This window comes from Myodes glareolus, chromosome 4 (assembly GCF_982192425.1).
Source record: "Myodes glareolus chromosome 4, mMyoGla1.1, whole genome shotgun sequence".
In the NCBI taxonomy this organism is placed as follows: Eukaryota; Metazoa; Chordata; class Mammalia; order Rodentia; family Cricetidae; genus Myodes; species Myodes glareolus.
The window spans coordinates 15,482,701-15,498,820 of record NC_142029.1 but is presented as its reverse complement, the minus strand read 5'-3'; the positions used below and the strand labels follow the sequence as shown (position 1 = coordinate 15,498,820).

Genomic DNA, 16,120 nt, shown 5'->3' with positions numbered 1-16,120 from the left:
AAGCATGTACCCGTACAGGGATGGACATGTGACCATGCCACAAGACCAGTCTTAGTCTTTCATGTCACCTGTGTGCTAAATGATGTTTTTCCTTTTGGACTTCCAGTCTCATGAGTAAACACTACCTTTTCCTGCCAAATAAAACCACGCAGAGGTCAGAGCGCACCACTACAGACTCAGCCCTCTATGCGCCGCACCACAACCTCACAAGCCGCCCCAGCCTTGCTTTCCATCTGACTTCTCCTGTCATCCTCCTTTGGCTGTCTCACCCTGATACACTGGGTCTCCTGCTATACCAAATAATCCTCAAAGCTCACGAGGCCCCGAGGCTGCCTGCCATAGGTCTCTGCTGCTGTCGGGCGGCTTGTCAGGTGGGAACTGAGCTCAGGCGTCCTGCCCCAGCAGCCCGAGAACAGCACCCGAAGATGGGGGAAACATCACCTTGTGATGAGCGCCCACTTGTGCAACACCGTGGGGGCCTTGTTCAGGGGTATCTTGTCCTCACAGCAGAAGAAATCAAGGCTGAAACGAGGTAGCAGTGTGCTCTTGTGGTCATGGGGTGGGGAGAACTCTTGTGGGCAAGAGCAGCCCTGGCAGCTGTGTTTAACTCCTGATTTCTAGGCTGAGCACCCTGGAGCCCAGTGCCTTCTGTAGTCCAACCTCTCCTGATGGCCACTCAACTTTATACAGGCCAAGTTCAGAGTACTGCAGACACTGGAATATCCATCTGCCCAAAAGGCCACACCCAGCTCTAGACACTCTAAGAACAGTGTGACTGAGGCGGAGAAACCTCGGCCCAGTGGGGAACTGTTAACCCACCCCTGTGCTTTTGAAAACCCAGTGGGATTTTGCCTACACTGGACAGAGAAAGTCATAGGAACAGCTTTTCAGTCCTGGGTACCCTCCTGCAGTTCATTATAGATGGGGCGGGGCTTCACGCCCATCAAGGTGTAAGGTCTCGGAGGCAGCTGCTTCTGTTCACCGGGTGAGGGACGCTTCAAGATTTGCTCTCTAATTGGGTCCCATCCTCTATCCCAGGGTGGTAGCCACCAAACCCATTCTTGTTGTGGTTGGAGGCCTAGGCCACACCCAGTGTTCCAATTGTTGTCACCTATGGTGAGACTTCCTGGGATCTGGGAGGTAAGTTCCCTGCTCTGAGACTTCAGGGTGATCCTGTTTGGGGCCAAACAAAGGCATTGTGTTATTGACACTCCGGCGCTCACCAGCAGCACCTTTCCTTCCCCCGCCCCCCTCACCAAGGCTGTGCCACCGCCATCTCACCTAAAATAGAACCTCTTCAAGAAATGGCTGAAACACCCCTCAGTGACTCATCTGCCAGATGGGCACAGCTATTTCTATCCAGGCTTTTCCAGACGGCGGTGAGAAGCCTTGACCGCATCCTCCCCTAGTCTCGCCTGGGTTCAAGCTTGGGTTCATGAGGCCTTCCAAGGAGGACCCTGGCAGAGGGAGCTCCCTGAACTCAGCAAGACTCCCCTTTCTGCCTCCCACGAGGTCCCCAGTGGTTTTCTGGAAAAGTCCTGTCCTACACTCTTCTCCCTACTCCAAGGTCCCCACTATGCCACACTATGGGACTAGGTGACAGCAGCACACCCCAGCCACCTGTCCAGCCAGGCAGGGCACACAGGGACAATGCTGTAGGAGACACTCTGGTCTCAAGACCAGTGGTAATTCATTATTCCTTAGCTACACACAGTGACTCATCAGGGGACCAAGCCCAGGAGGTCCCTAGATCCCTGTGACTCTTAGGTACCTCTAAGCTGCCCACCATAATTAGAGAACTAATTCTTCTACTAATATGGCAGGAATCCCCTTAGGGTCCTGCTTTCCTGACCAGGCACTTGCCCAGGAGATGTGAATGTCTCATGTTTCATGTTCCAGGAGCCAGAAGTAGAAGGGTGGTACCTTCATGGTCTACCCTAAGGTAGATGACACTTCTTTTTTTTTTTTTTTTTTTTTTTAAAAAAAAGGATTTATTTATTTATTAAGTATACAGTGGTCTGCCTGCATGCATGCCTGCAGGCCAGAAGAGGGCATCAGATCTCATTACAGATGGTTGTGAACCACCATACGGTTGCTGGGAATTGAACTCAGGACCTTTGGAAGAGCAGGTAGTGCTCTCAACCACTGAGCCATCTCTCAAGCCCCTAGATGACACTTGTTTTCAGCATCTCAGAAGGTTGGCAGGGTCCTCCATGCATTCCCTGAACCCAGCCCTAGGAGGATCTGGAGGCAGTAAAGAAGGCTCAGGGGGGTACACAGGGGAAGTAGAGGTTGCAGGGATGTGCCTTTGCACAGCTTGCCCATGCCATCAGGATGTCGGGGATCTGCAAAGGTGTGGCCCTACGGGCTCCATGGAGGACTTTCTCCAGAAGAGACCCCTCCCATCTGCTCTTTACCCAAACTGTTCAATGTGCAGAAGAGCGGCTAAGAAGTCCCCAAGACCAGCAGACTAGGCAGCTTGTTCTGCGGACCCTAAGTTGAGTGAGGAGTTTGTGGGTAATCTGTCTGCACCAGTCACTCCCTGCTGTTCCTTCTACCGGCTTCTGGGGCAGCAAGGGAAGTGGAGGCAAATTCCCTGAGAGGGGCTTTAACATCCATCTCTGCCCCCCCCAACAAGGACATCTGTGGCCTGCAGCCTATCACCATATATCAGCCTCAGGTAGGTCCAGGCACATTAGACACATCTGGTCTCACAGGATGCTGCCAGTAAGCGCCAAGGGCTCCAGAGCAAACAGGTCCTCTTGCCACTTTCCTCCCCTAGTCCCGTAGCAGAGAACAGGGCTGCAGATCTGTGCCACCGCCTGCCTTCCTGGGGAGAGCAGCCTGCCTCTGAGCCCTGGCCCTCACTGGGAGAGTAGCATTCAGTGCTGGATCGCTAAGCGCTGACATCATGCCTGATACTGAATTCATCCTTTCCATTTTAAACATCACAGAGGCGGCTTAAAAAGGAGACTCCCCTGCTGCCACCAAAGCCAGAGGGTCCTGGGATGACCCCATGCCAGCATGACTCCATGCATTTCTGCGCTGAGTCACTGGTCAGGTCTCATTAGGAGGTAAGTTCTCCTCCACCCCTAACCCCTAGACATCAAGGAGAGGTCAAGGTCTAGGCTGGCCTAGACCTTCTTATAGCAATAGCAACCACCTGCCGTACTCCACTCCCGCTGTTGCGTGTCCACCAATAGCGCGGTTTGCCTGTCCGCTGTGAGCTCAGCTTATAAACAGGGCACATCTGAGCATGACAGGGAAGAATATATGACCCAGTCAGATGCGACCTGCGGAAGAAGCCTGTGCCAATCCAGAGATCCGAGGGTGGCCTTGGGAGTGGATACGTTTGTGAAGGCAGACTCATTCCATGAGGCTGAAAGGCCTCACTGGTCTAGAACGCCATGAAGGGAGATTATTCCTTGCTGGCCCCTGGGCACATCTGCCTTTCTACTCCTCTCCCTTCTCTCCCAAGCTGGTCCTCTGTGCTCTTCTCTCTCCACAGTCTCTCCTCAGAGCCCAGACCAGCTCTCCCTCAGAGGCTGCGCTCCTTGGACCTTCTCAGCTTCCCTTTTTAACTCTTAAGGACCTTAGAAGTTCATCGCCTGGCTTCATATTTGTCTCTCCTCTTGGATTTTGTTGGTTTCCAGGCATCTTCATCTTGGTCTTTCTTTGCTAAAAGTCCTTGACTGCTGCCTCTCAAATACCACTGAGCTCGCTCCCACTATTTATGCAGATGTTCTCCAGTCCCCACAGGCCTGACCCAGCTCTCCAAAGCTACTGACAGGTACATTTAAGCTCAGTAAATGTCATTACACATATATTTTACCTAAAATAACCTACAGTAAATGCTGCATCCTACTTAATAGTAATATGCCTACTGAAATGGTCAGTGAGAAGTATATTGATATCTACAATACACTTTGAAAATCAACAAAGAAATCAGTTGGAGGGACAGGCAGTCAGAAGGACAGCGAGGTGCATGCCTGTAATGCAATGTTTTACTCTTTGGGCTTGCGGGGGGCACACACCACACAGCTACCAAATAAACCACACATGGAGGCTTACTCTTAGTTATGAATGGCCAGCCTTAGCTTGGCTTGTTCCTTGCCAGCTTTTCTTAATTTAAATTATCCTGTCTATCTTGGGCCTTGGGGCTGTTATCTTCCTCTATTGCTGTATACTTGATCTTCTCTGGCTGTGGGACTGGGCGGCTGGCCCTTGCAGTCCTCCTCCTTCCTCTCATTTCCAGATCCTCTTTTTTTCTCCCAGATTTCTCCTTCTAATTATACTCTCTGCCTGCCAACACCCCCTTAGTCTCTCTCCTGCCTCACTATTGGCCGTTCTAGCGCTTTATTAGATCATCAGGTGTTTTAGGCAGGCAAAGTAGCACAGCTTCACAGAGTTAAACAAATGCAACATAAACAAAAGTAACACACCTTAAAATGATATTTCCCAACACACGCCTTGGCAGGCAGATTCCTGTGAGTTCAAGGCCAGCCTGATCTCCAGAGTGAGTTCCAGGACAGGTTTCAGAGAGAAACCCTGTCTCGAAAAACTCAAGAAAAAAAAAGGGGATGCAGGTAGTGGAGCTGGGCAGCAGTGGTGTGCACACCTTTAATACCAGTACTCGAGGCGGCGGTATGTGGAACTACGTGAGTTCAAGTCCAGCCTGGTCTACACAGAGAAACCCTGTCTTGGGAAAAGGCCAAAAGACAAAACAAAACATAACAAAACAACCACAACAAACAAACAAAAATCCAGGCAGTGGAATTGAGAGTGATCCTTGTGAAATTCTTTCAATTTTTCTGTGGGTCTAAATTTTCTCATAGTACAGCATTGAGGATGGCCTGCTGTCTGGTGGCTGCTGCTCTACCACAGAGGCATTAGGGCCCTTCTGATGGTCTCTTGTGGTTGGCGGATTACAGGATTTGATTGTATATTCTGAATATATCAGTTCTCTCTGTTGACTGTGCCTTTGTGTCTTGGACAAGAAACCACCGGCAAGTTCAAAGGTGAAAGGCTGGCTTTGCATTTCCTCAAAGGCGGTTTTCAGTGACCACTTGTGTGCAAGTGTTTCGTTCACTCTGGGTTAAGGGTCATGAATAGCTGGTGTAGGGTCCAGTTTTATTCTTTGGCATCTGAACCCCCACCTTTCCCAGCATCATTTGGTTTTCTCCATGCCAAGCTCTTGGTACTTCTTGACAAAGATCACTTTGAGTTGGGAGTGTGACTTGGCAGCAGAATACCTAGTACCTAGTACATATAAGGCCCTGGTTTGAATCCCAGAAACATACACACACTTGTAAATATATATATATATATATATGTGTGTGTGTGTGTGTGTGTGTGTGTGTGTGTGAAATTTGGGAGATTTGGGTTTATTTTGTTGTTCTGATTTTGTTTTTCTTTTATTTTTTGTTTTTTTTTTTTTTTTTTGAGATAGGATTTCTCTGTGTAGTCCTGACTGTCCTGGAACTTACTCTGTACACCAGACTGGCCTCTAAATCACAGAGATCCGCCAGCCTCTGACTCCCAAGTTCTGGGATTAAAGGCATGTACTGACACGGTGCCTTGGTTTTATTTTTCTTGAGACACGATCTCCCTTTTTATTTTTTAATTTTATTTTAGTTTCGTGTGTGTGCGTGTGTGTGTGTGTGTGTGTGTGTGTGTGTGCGCGCGCGCGCGCGCATCCACAGTACCCATCAGGGTCAGAAGAGGGCACTGGATCTCCTGGAGCTGAAGTTATAGGAACTTATAAGCCACCTCATAACCTCAGCTTTAGAGGAGGGAACTGAACTCTGGTCCTCTAAAAGAATAGCAAATGCTCTTAATCACTAAGCCATCTATCTATCCCTCTCCAACCTTGTTTTTTGTCAAGATTGTTTTGAGTATTTGACAGCTTGTGTGTGTAGATCAAAGTACATCTTGCAAGAGCCAGCTCTCTTCTGCCATGGTGCCTGGGAGTCGAACTAAGCGCATTAGGTTTGGCAGCAAGTGCTTCAGGTTTGGCCCCGTGGTCTTTCTCTGCCATCTTTACTCCATTGCCTTCATTTTGTTTCCTTCGACTTTACATATAAAAGTAAGCATTTTAGGGATAAGATTCTGCACGTTCTGCTCTGGATTACCTTACATTCATGTTCAGTTGGATGCATGGCTCTTTACTGTGGCTAGCAGCAGCACTCCATGCCCGATGGCCTCAGCCATGAAACAGCCCACGCTCCAGCACTCTCGTCTCTTTCCCATGCCTCCACCAGTTCTGGCCTCCAGTCTACAGATCCAACTAAGGTCCTGTCTCCTCAAAACACTGTCAGTCTGGGGCCATGGTCTAGTAACAGGGCTGACTGCCTAAAAGCTGACAGAAGCTTAGAGAATTTTCCCCTATTGACTGAAAGTTGTTGTTTTGTTTTTTATTACTTAATTAATTTTTTCCAAGTCCAATTACATTTCCCCTCCCTCCTCTCCTCCCAGCACCCCGCCCATCTATTCCTCCTCCTTTCTTTTTAGAAAAGGGCAGGCCTCCGGCAGGTATGAACCAGCCATGGTTTATAAGTTGTAGTGAGACTAAGCACCTCTTCTTCTATTAAGGCTGGGTGAGAAAACCCAGTGGGAGGAAAGGATCCCAAAAGCAGGTAACAGAGTCAGAGACAGTCCTTGTTCCCGCTGAAGACCAAACTACACAACTGTAATGTATGTGCAGAGGGCCTAGGTCAGTCCATGCAAGCTCTGGTTGGCTGTTGTTTTGTTTTGTTTTGTTTTGTTTTGTTTTGTTTTAATCGAAGAGGCTATTATAAGGCAAACTGCCTGAGGACTAGGCACACGGTGGCTAAGATTCCCCTTCCCATCCCAGCCTGCCCGGAGGTCCACGTCCACCTTATTTAGGGCTGGAGGAGGATGCTTTTCCTCCCTTCAGCCCACTCAGATCTCATGCCCTTATAACACCTGCTCCTTATTTGTATCTGGCCCAAGCTGCAGTGTGACCAGGAGGGGGCAGAGGCAAGGGGACAGGACTGCTGGCTACAACACCGCCCCTGGGCCATCTGGTGCCCAGGCCCTTGCAGGGAAGGAGTGGGATGCAGGCATTAGAGGGAAAGGCTTAGAGCCATTGCATGGGCTCCTTCCTTCTCCTCGCCACCTTGCCATCAGGGTAAGGGTATGGGCTACAGCAAACTAGGTACCTGCCTTGGTCTCAGCAGAGTCTACACCTAGAATAGGTAAGGTCAGGACCACATTCTCACTCTTTCATATTTCCTTTAAAATTTCAAACAATTTAATTTTATTTGCTTAGTCTTTCTCCCCCCACACATACACCGTGTGTGTGTGTGTGTGTGTGTGTGTGTGTGTGTGTGTGTTGTCATGGCATGTGTTTAGATATCAAAGGACAACTCTCCTTCCACCACACAGATCCCGGGGACAGAACTCAGGTTGTCAGACTCGACATCAAGTATCTTTACCTGCTGAGCTATCTCACCAGCCTGGCAGTTTTATCGTCCGTCCCCGCATCCCTACCCCTGAGACAGGGTATATAACAGCTCTAGCTATACTGGAACTCGCTTTGTAGACCTGGCCGGTCTCGAACTCATAGATCTGTCTGCCTCCCAAGTGCTGGGATTAAAGGCGTTTGCCATCATACCCAGCTCCTGATAGTTTTCTTAAGTGGAATTTAGAAGGCAGTGAATCTCGAGAACCGCCAGGGCTACATAGAGAAACCCTGTCTCAAAAAACAAAACAAACAAACAAAAAAAGAAGTGAGGTTCTCTAGAGCAGGGGTGGGACGGATGTATTGCTGGGTGCGGCAGGCTGGACGGGGATAACAGCTCTCGAGCCCCCACAGGAGCAGAACATGAGCCTGGCAGGCACAGGCTGTGGCCACCCTTGGGAGGGGCTTCGGAGGGACTCGGCCTGACTGAAGCCTGGGCCCACAAGTGCGCTCCGTCTGTGCTGCACTCATTCCTGAGATATGCTCACAGGTCGTGTACACACTCATCTACAGGAGGCCTGGGCCAGACTTCAGGGGCAGCTCCAAATCATCCCGACAGCACTGAGGCAGGCATAAGTGGGAAAGTCACCGCCCGTGTTCCACAGCTCACTTCTAACCACTGGCCCCCCACCTCACCTTTACAGCAGCTGCATGGCTACGCCCTGGCTTCCCCTCAGATGACCAGAACAGATAAGAGGCAATAAGGGCCTCTTTCCTACTTCAGATGGCCGACCAGCCAGAGCGAGCCCTTGGCATCAGCCAAGCCATGGAGGGCAGTCTTTACACACCTGCTTCTACTCTGAACAGTTCTGACACCGGGGACATTAACAGGACTTTTCCTAAGCCGGCATCTAGGGAGGAACAGGAATATCTCCCCACTTCCTCCCCATCTCCAGCACAGAGCGCTAACATCTCTGGCCTCCTGCTATCAATGTCAGAGCAAGGGTTTCTCCTCGTGGTAGGAATAGTGCCAGTGCCAAAAAGAAAGCTCTCTGCACAGTATTTTGGCTTAGTTTCTAATAGGTGAAATCATTTTAATTTTTAAAAAGATTTATTTCATGTGTACAAATGTTTTGCCTGTATGCACTATGTGCACTATGTGCATGCAGTACTGAAGGAGGCCAGAAGAGGGCATCAGATTCCATCAGAACTGGCATTACAGATGGTGTGAGCTACCTTATGGGTATTTGGAATATGAACCCAGGTTCAGCCAAGCGAGGCTGCCCTCCCTGTCTGTGACACTCATCTCCAGGCCTAGTCTACTGTTTTGCAGCACTTGCTAAAGTAGTAAGACCTTGACGGAGTCCAAGAGATACACAAATAAAAGCACGGGTTTGTAGCAGCCATCACACAGTCGGGCCCACTTTCCGCTTGTTCACTGGCCCCTCTGCTGCAGCCAGCAAGAAGGCTCCATCCTTCTCTGGATCTGCATGGTAACCCAAGTCACATACCAGCTAGCAAGTCTTCACTCATGACACATATCATAGAGAAATATGAAATCTCATATTCTTCACAGCCACATATCTAATAATCAAGACTGAGACCCCCCCCCCCATGTCACTGTGTGGCCCTCATCCCTCTCTGGGATTGCTAGATCCCCTCCCTCTGTCCATACATTCTATTGACAGGCCTAGACACAGCACCTGGGCTGGCAGATCCTCATCTAAGACTAAGCATTTCCACACTCCCTCCTGGACAGGGGCCCCAGGACCCTCTCCTATGTCTGTCTGTAGTACACTGAGCTGGGGCTAGAGGTACCCTTCACCCTTTTCTACTCCAACTGGGCCACTGAAGAAAGCATGTGATGTTACTGGGCTTCCTTTAAAAGGTCACACATACACACACACACACACACACACACCATCATGCAGACACAGCTGACTTTAGAACCAGCTTCTCGCAAGTGCATAACCTCAGACTAGGCAGAAGCTTGACCTGGGCAGGTCGCCTTGGCAGATGTGAGATTGAAGCAGAGGTGTGCAGAACAGATATGGTTTTTAGGATAGGTTAAACAGATGTGTGAGCAAGACTTGCAAAGGTGTCTCCTCCTCATATTAAAGTATGACCAGGGAGGTGACTGCTCTTCACAAGTGACAAGGGCGATGGCACCGGCTTGGCAATTATGCTTTCCCACTCCTCAGGAAGACGTGCCACGGTTTAGTTCTCCTCGACAGGAATACCCCTGAAGGCCAGCTCCAGGGAGGCACAGACCCTATCTCCAGGCCCCAGCAGAACATGTCTGTGGGCATGGACCTGTACACCGACTAAGACAGCAGTTTTCAGTGGGGCGCTACAGAACGGCAGCTCCTCCCATGCTCTACGAAAGCAAGTCTGAGAAAGGCTGCCAACTTATAGCCCATCTTAGAGCCCTGGATGTCCCTGAAGATGCTAAGAGCTCATACTAAAGGACCACTTGATTTGTCCAATCCAGCATTTGTTTGAAGTATTTGGCCAAGAGATTTGCTCCCTGCCAAATACTGAGAATTTGCAGTAAGTTTGAGGCCCTCTTTCCTCCTGGCCCTGAGCCTCGGCTTCCGCCCAGCACAATGAGGCAGATGGACTGAGTGTCTCCAAGGTCCACCTACTCTGCTGTTTTTCTAGGCACAGTCAAAGGCTGGCTCCCGTCCCACCTCACTAAAGGTTCTGGACTTGGTGTGGCATGAGCGCTAGGACACCCACCAGGACGCTGGGGCCACCACGTGCAATTCTTTCTCGATTCTCAGCCACCCCACCCCCCGGGGCTGCAGCACAAGCGAGCATCTCATGGAGGGGCTCTCTCCAGAGGAGAGAGAGCAACATGATGAAGGGGCGGCCCACAGAAGTCTCCCTGCTCCCAGGAGTCCTGGTGCTTCTAGCTTCTCAGACGCTAGGATCAGACAGGTGAGCGTCCCCTTTCTGGATCACACGTCCTCGCTATGGAACAGCTGATGCCTACTTAACTGATCAGTGAGGGCTGGGTCTGTTTCTAATCACAGATGCGGTAATCACGAGCGAGTGTGCTCGCCTCCTCAGGAAGCCTCCACATTCCAGGAGCGACTCCAAATGAACTGAGTCATCGCTCCACACCAGCAGCGCCTTCCTCGGAATTTCACACTTACCTCTCGAGAACCACACATCCCACACCCACAACACCTCGCAGCATATATAGACCCTGACCTGTTAGCAGTTATTCTCACTTATCCCCTCCCACATGGTCCAAACAACTCCAGCTGCTGATAAATCCCAGGGGCTGCCTACAGTAGCTACTCGCCATACTGTCCAAGCAGTCTTTGGGGCGGGGCGGGGGGGGGAGAAGCAGAGGCTTCTGCGGGTTACCCTGTGGGAGTACAAGGATGCCAGGAAACCCACCCAGCGCATTTCAAAAGCGTTGCCCTGATTTAGCTAATATATGGGAGCCCCCATCCTCTGGGTCACCAAAGGGACCCGCCAAAGACTCTGTTGGACATCTCCAATGCAAAGCATCCTGAACAGAGCCACAATGGAGATGTGGATTGACAGACCCTTGGGGTCAGAGAAGCTAAGCTCATGCCTACAGTCCTGAAGGATCGTCCTTGTGAGAAAAGGACAGTGCTGCCCTTGGGAAAGCTTGGCTTCTACCACAAAACTGGGGAGGACAGGCTAGCCCACCACCTTAGGCCCCCAGAGAACTGGAACTGAAACTTGGAGAGGAACTGTCCAGAGTCCTGCCGGAAAGAAGTTCCTCGACCCCCTAGAAATCTGATGCTCTTACCAGCATTCCTCTCCAGGGCTATCAAAGAGAGGCAGGCTCAGGATAGGGGAATCTGACTCCCCTTGGAGGCATTCACGGTCATCTCTAATGGAGTAACCATTGGGAGAAGATATCCCTAAGATTTTCTTTTGCTCTCTCTAAGATCATTTTTTTTTTTTTTAGGTTAAAATTAAACCAGGTTAAAAAGCTCTAAGTTTGCGGGGGTTTTACTTATTTATTTTGACACAGGGTTTCTCTGTGTAACCCTGGCTGTCCTGGAACTCACTTTGTAGACCAGGCTGGCCTCAAACTCAGAAATCCTCTGCCTCTTCTTCCTGAATGCTGAGATTAAAGGTGTGCACCACTGCCAGAAGTATTTTTATTTTTATAGGTGTTTTCTTGCATGTATGTCTCTGTGCACCCTGAGTGGAGAAGGTATTAGATCCCCAGGACTGGAGTTACAGATTGTTGTAAGTCATCTTGTGGGTGCTAAGAATTGAACCTCAATTCTCTGGAAGAGCAGATGGTACCCTTAATGGCTAAGCTTTTGCTCCAGTCCTTTTTAAGATTTTAGGGAACAAGAATCTCTCAGGAGACCTGCGCCAGACTTTGTCATCTGATTCCACGTCTTGGAGTCAGTACCACCACCACCGTTACCACCCCCTGATCAGGGGTACACAGGCACTGGTGACTAAGGAAAACAGCTATGGCCAGGACTGTGAGAAAGAAAGAAAGGAGCCAGAGGAGAGATGCTCATGAGGCAGTGGTCAAAGGCTGGTGGAGCAGAAAGAAGGTAGTTACCTGGGTAAGATGAGGGTTGGGGTTGAACCCACATTGGTTGCAGACCTTGTTGTGACACTGGGTGCAGGTGTTGAAGTTTGGCCGGCTGGAGGTCGACGTGAGGTCCGAGGTCTTGCATATAGGACACAGGGTGCTGCTGGGGAGGGGAGCGATCTGGGGGACAGAGTACGGGGACGTGGGGGTGCTGCCTCTGTCTGGTGACACTGAGGGGGACCGTCCTGATCTCTGTGTCCTGCCGTCTACCTGTAGTGTCCTGCGGGGACCATCAGCTTCCTGGCCTGATGGGCCTTGAGCCCTTGTCTCTCGGGGGCTTTCTCGGCCTGGAGCAGTAGCAGAAGCTTGCTTTGGGGTTGGAGAAGTTGCTCTCTGGCTAGCCAGGGGCTCCTTGGGGTCCAGTCTCCGTGAAACACTGAAATGACATTGAAAATGACTGTTAGAGACACATCTCATAGAAGTAGCTTACAGAGCTCTCTTCCAACTAGAGTGACCCTAAGCCCCATCACTGTCCTCTTTCTCTTGCACAGTGACATCATCACAGTCACCATTTACTGTACCCTGTGCTGAAGCCCCGACAAGCTGCTTAGCATCAGGCCACATGGCAGATGGACAGGACTGTCCTTTCACGCGTTGGAAAAGAGCAGCTTCTAGTTAGTAATCTCACACGGGCTGGACTTGTTTGACACACGGTCTCAGGAAGCCCAGCTGGCCTTGAATTAGTTCTGTAGCTAAGGATTACCTTGAACTTCTGATTTCCCTGCCTCCACTTCTAAAGTGCTGGAATTACAGGCAGGCGCCACCATAGCCAATTTATAAGTTCTGGGGGCCAAACCCTGGGCTCTGTGCGTGTTAGGCAGGTAGTCTATTGGCAAAGCTGCACCCCAGCCAGGGGCTGCGCTTTCTAGGGTTTGTTTTTATTTATGTTTACAGGGTTTGGCCCGCATGTGTCCATGCACCACTTGTGGGCAGTGCCCACAGAGGCCGAAAAAGGGCATTGGATCCCCTGGTTGTGAGCAGCCATGTGGATTCTAGGAATGAAGCCCAGTTCCTCTGGAAAAGCAGCCAGTGCTCTTAACCAATGTGGTGGTCTGAATAAGAATGGCCACAAAGCCTCATAGATTTGAATGCTTAGTCATCAGGGAGTGGCACTATTTGAAAGGATGAGAAGCATTAGGAGGTGTGGCCTTGTTGGAGGATGTGTGTCCCTGAGGCTGGGCTTTGAGGTTTCAAAACCCCATGTCATGCCCAGTTCCTCTCTCTGCCTACAGATCAGCATGTAGCTCTCAACCGCTTCTCCAGCACCTGCCTCCCTGCCAACATGCCCCCTGCCATAACACTGGACTAAACCTCTGAAACTGTAAGCAAGCCCCAATTAAAAGATCTCTCCCTCCTCCTCCTCTTCCTCCTCCTCCTCCTCCTCCTCTCTCTCTCTCTCTCTCTGTCTCTGTCTCTGTCTCTCTCTCGACAGGGTTTCTCTGTGTAGCCCTTCTATCCTGAAACTCACTCTGTAGACCAGGTTGGCCTTGAACTCACAGAGATCCGCCAACCTCTGCCTCCTGAGTGCTGAGACTAAAGGCTTGTGCCACCACACCTGGCAAATGCTTTCTCTTATAATAGTTGCCGAGGTCATGGTGTCTCTTCATAGCAACAGAGCAGTGACTGAGATGGCCCTGAGCCATCTCCAGCCCAGGACTGCACTACTAAGAAGCCTCGAGGTGATGCCAATATGGCCAATGGGCTTTGCCCATTCCTTCCAGAGACCCTCCAGCAAGCCTGGTGCCCAGCCACATCTAAGATGGTGGGATGCAATGTTAATTTTTCATTGGTGTGTTGTTGGATAGGGTTTCAAATTCAGCCTCTGAGAACCCACTGAAGGAGGCCCAGTGTGACTAAAACTATATCCATCCCATTACGACCTGTCTGCAGAGTTGGGTAGACCCATGAGGAAGAAAACATTCAGGCCAAAATTCAATTTCCTGAATTCCTTCTTTGGACCGACTTAAGTTGGTTTCTGCCAATTTACCTCTTTCCCAGTCTGAAAGAGGGTAAGCACAAAAAGTCAAAGGCCAAGTTTCCTGTTGTTCCCAGAACATTCTAGACTGGCTTTGGTTGGCCGCTGATAGCAAAGGAACAGATCAGGTTTGATGAGACACTAATGAGGCTTCACTTATGTAGCTCAGGAGGGCCTCGAATTCATGGCTTTGCCTCCCACTATGATTATAGGTGTGAACTACCATGACCAGCTCAAAGTGACTTGTTTGTTTGTTTGTTGTTGTTTTGGGGGGGGGTGTTCCAAGACAGGGTTTCTCTGTAGCTTTGGAACTTTCTGTAGACCAGGCTGGCCTCAAACTCACAGAGATTCACCTTTCTCTGCCTTCCAAGTGCTGGGATTAAAGGCCCGGCTCAAAGTGACTTTTTAAACTCAAATGTTGTATCATAATCTAGCCTTTCTTTAGAAATTTTATCCACACTGAGGACCTAGAACAAACTGGCACAGACCTAAGAAGAGACCTGTGACTGCTTACTCCCCACTGCATCCCAGGATCCACACGAGCTTCCACTGAGCACATATCAGTGAGTGCACAGAAATGAAAGGAAGATGTGTGAAACAGTGAGTGTGGTGAGCTCAGAAAGCAGGGCGCCATCAGGGCAGTGACATCACCCACTTCTGAACATTTCACATGGAGTTTGCTTAGCAACAGGCTCATAGGCAACAGATTCCAACAGCTTGCCTGCCTTCCTGCCTTCCTTCCCTCCCTCTCTCCTTTCTTCCTTCCTTTCATCTGTTTGTCTTTCTTTCAGTTGTTCACATTGACTGACCTTTGCTTTTGGTCTCGGTCCTGCTCCCTGTGATCCTGTCGGCATACCCCATCTTCAGTCTATGGTAATATGCGGCAGCGTTCAGCTAAGGAGACTAGGAACGCAGCCCAACACAACATCATAAGCTTATTGAAAACACTAAGAGACTTTGTCTGTGAATTTGTGTGTGGAGCACTTGACTGATTAGTTCCTGAGTGAACTTTTTTGACGGCAACGTCAAAGAGCAGGACACACGTGAGGTTGATAAACCCCTACAGTGCGGGTCGGGTCGCCAGGTACTCAGTTACTCTTCACACATATACATATTTTATAAGCCTTCTTATATTCTTTATGAATACCTGCTGAATATTTAATTAAAATGAATTTTTCAAAAAGTAAATCAGACAGGGATCCAATCCTCTAGGGTTGGAAACAGATGTGCAAACAAATCACTGCGAGTCCCAAGCCACAGTCCTGAGGAAGATGACGAGACCTCTACACTAGGCCTTAAAGGACAAGCCATGCTCCCTGAGGTGGAAGAGCGAGCTAGACAGAAGATACATCCAAAGGCTCAGAGGGGCCGTCAGAGCATGCTCAGTATGGGTGGAGGGAGGCAGGAGTGTGTCAGATGCAAATCGTTATCACTCCCAGCACTGAGAACAGCTCTGATAGCATTAGTATTCAATTACCTGAATTCGTTGGAAAGCTCAAAATGAACATGGGGACAGGCGGAACAACTGGGTCATTATGGTTTCCCAGCAGGTGCATTTGGGCTCTGTGGCCCAGTGAAGATGATGAAGGTAGGAAATCCAGTGAAAAGAAAGAAATGCCCAGGAGACAGTTCATAGAATTAGGGGACAGAAAGATACAACAAAGGACATTCCTGTTTTTCAGGCCCATGGAGAATCCAGAGAAGGAAGCCTGCAGGGGTGGGGAGTGAAGAAGCAAAACTAAAAGAATGGGTTAGGTTATATTGAAGATCGTGGGGAGCAGGAGAAATCTTATAGCGTGGCTCTAGATATTTTTATCTGAGAGAATGAGTTCACAGGCAATTCTCAGGAACGGAAGTCACCCAGCGAATGGTGGTCCAGGAAAACACAAAGGAACCAACAGCATTCACGGACTTAGAGAAAAATCCCAGAAACAGAGCAGTCAGGAAAAAGACAGAAGAAAATACCCCACATAGCTGGGTGTGGCAGCGCACACCTTGAATCCCAGCACTTGGGAGGCAGAGGCAGCAGGATCACTGTGAGTTCAAGGCCAGCCTGGTCTACAAAGTGAATTCCAGGACAGCCAGTGCTACATAGTGAGACCTTATATCAGAAAGAGAA

At 49.7% G+C, this 16,120-nt stretch overlaps 1 protein-coding gene across 1 annotated transcript in view; it reads right to left on the bottom strand.

Moving 5' to 3' along the window:
* Bsn (bassoon presynaptic cytomatrix protein) overlaps positions 1 to 16,120 on the bottom strand; it is an 82,304-nt gene that overhangs the window by 26,071 nt on the left and 40,113 nt on the right. Inside the window, exon 2 of the mRNA XM_048424307.3 lies at positions 11,994 to 12,402. Coding sequence (XP_048280264.3) covers positions 11,994 to 12,402 — 409 coding nt within the window. The remainder of the gene's footprint in view (positions 1 to 11,993; positions 12,403 to 16,120) is intronic.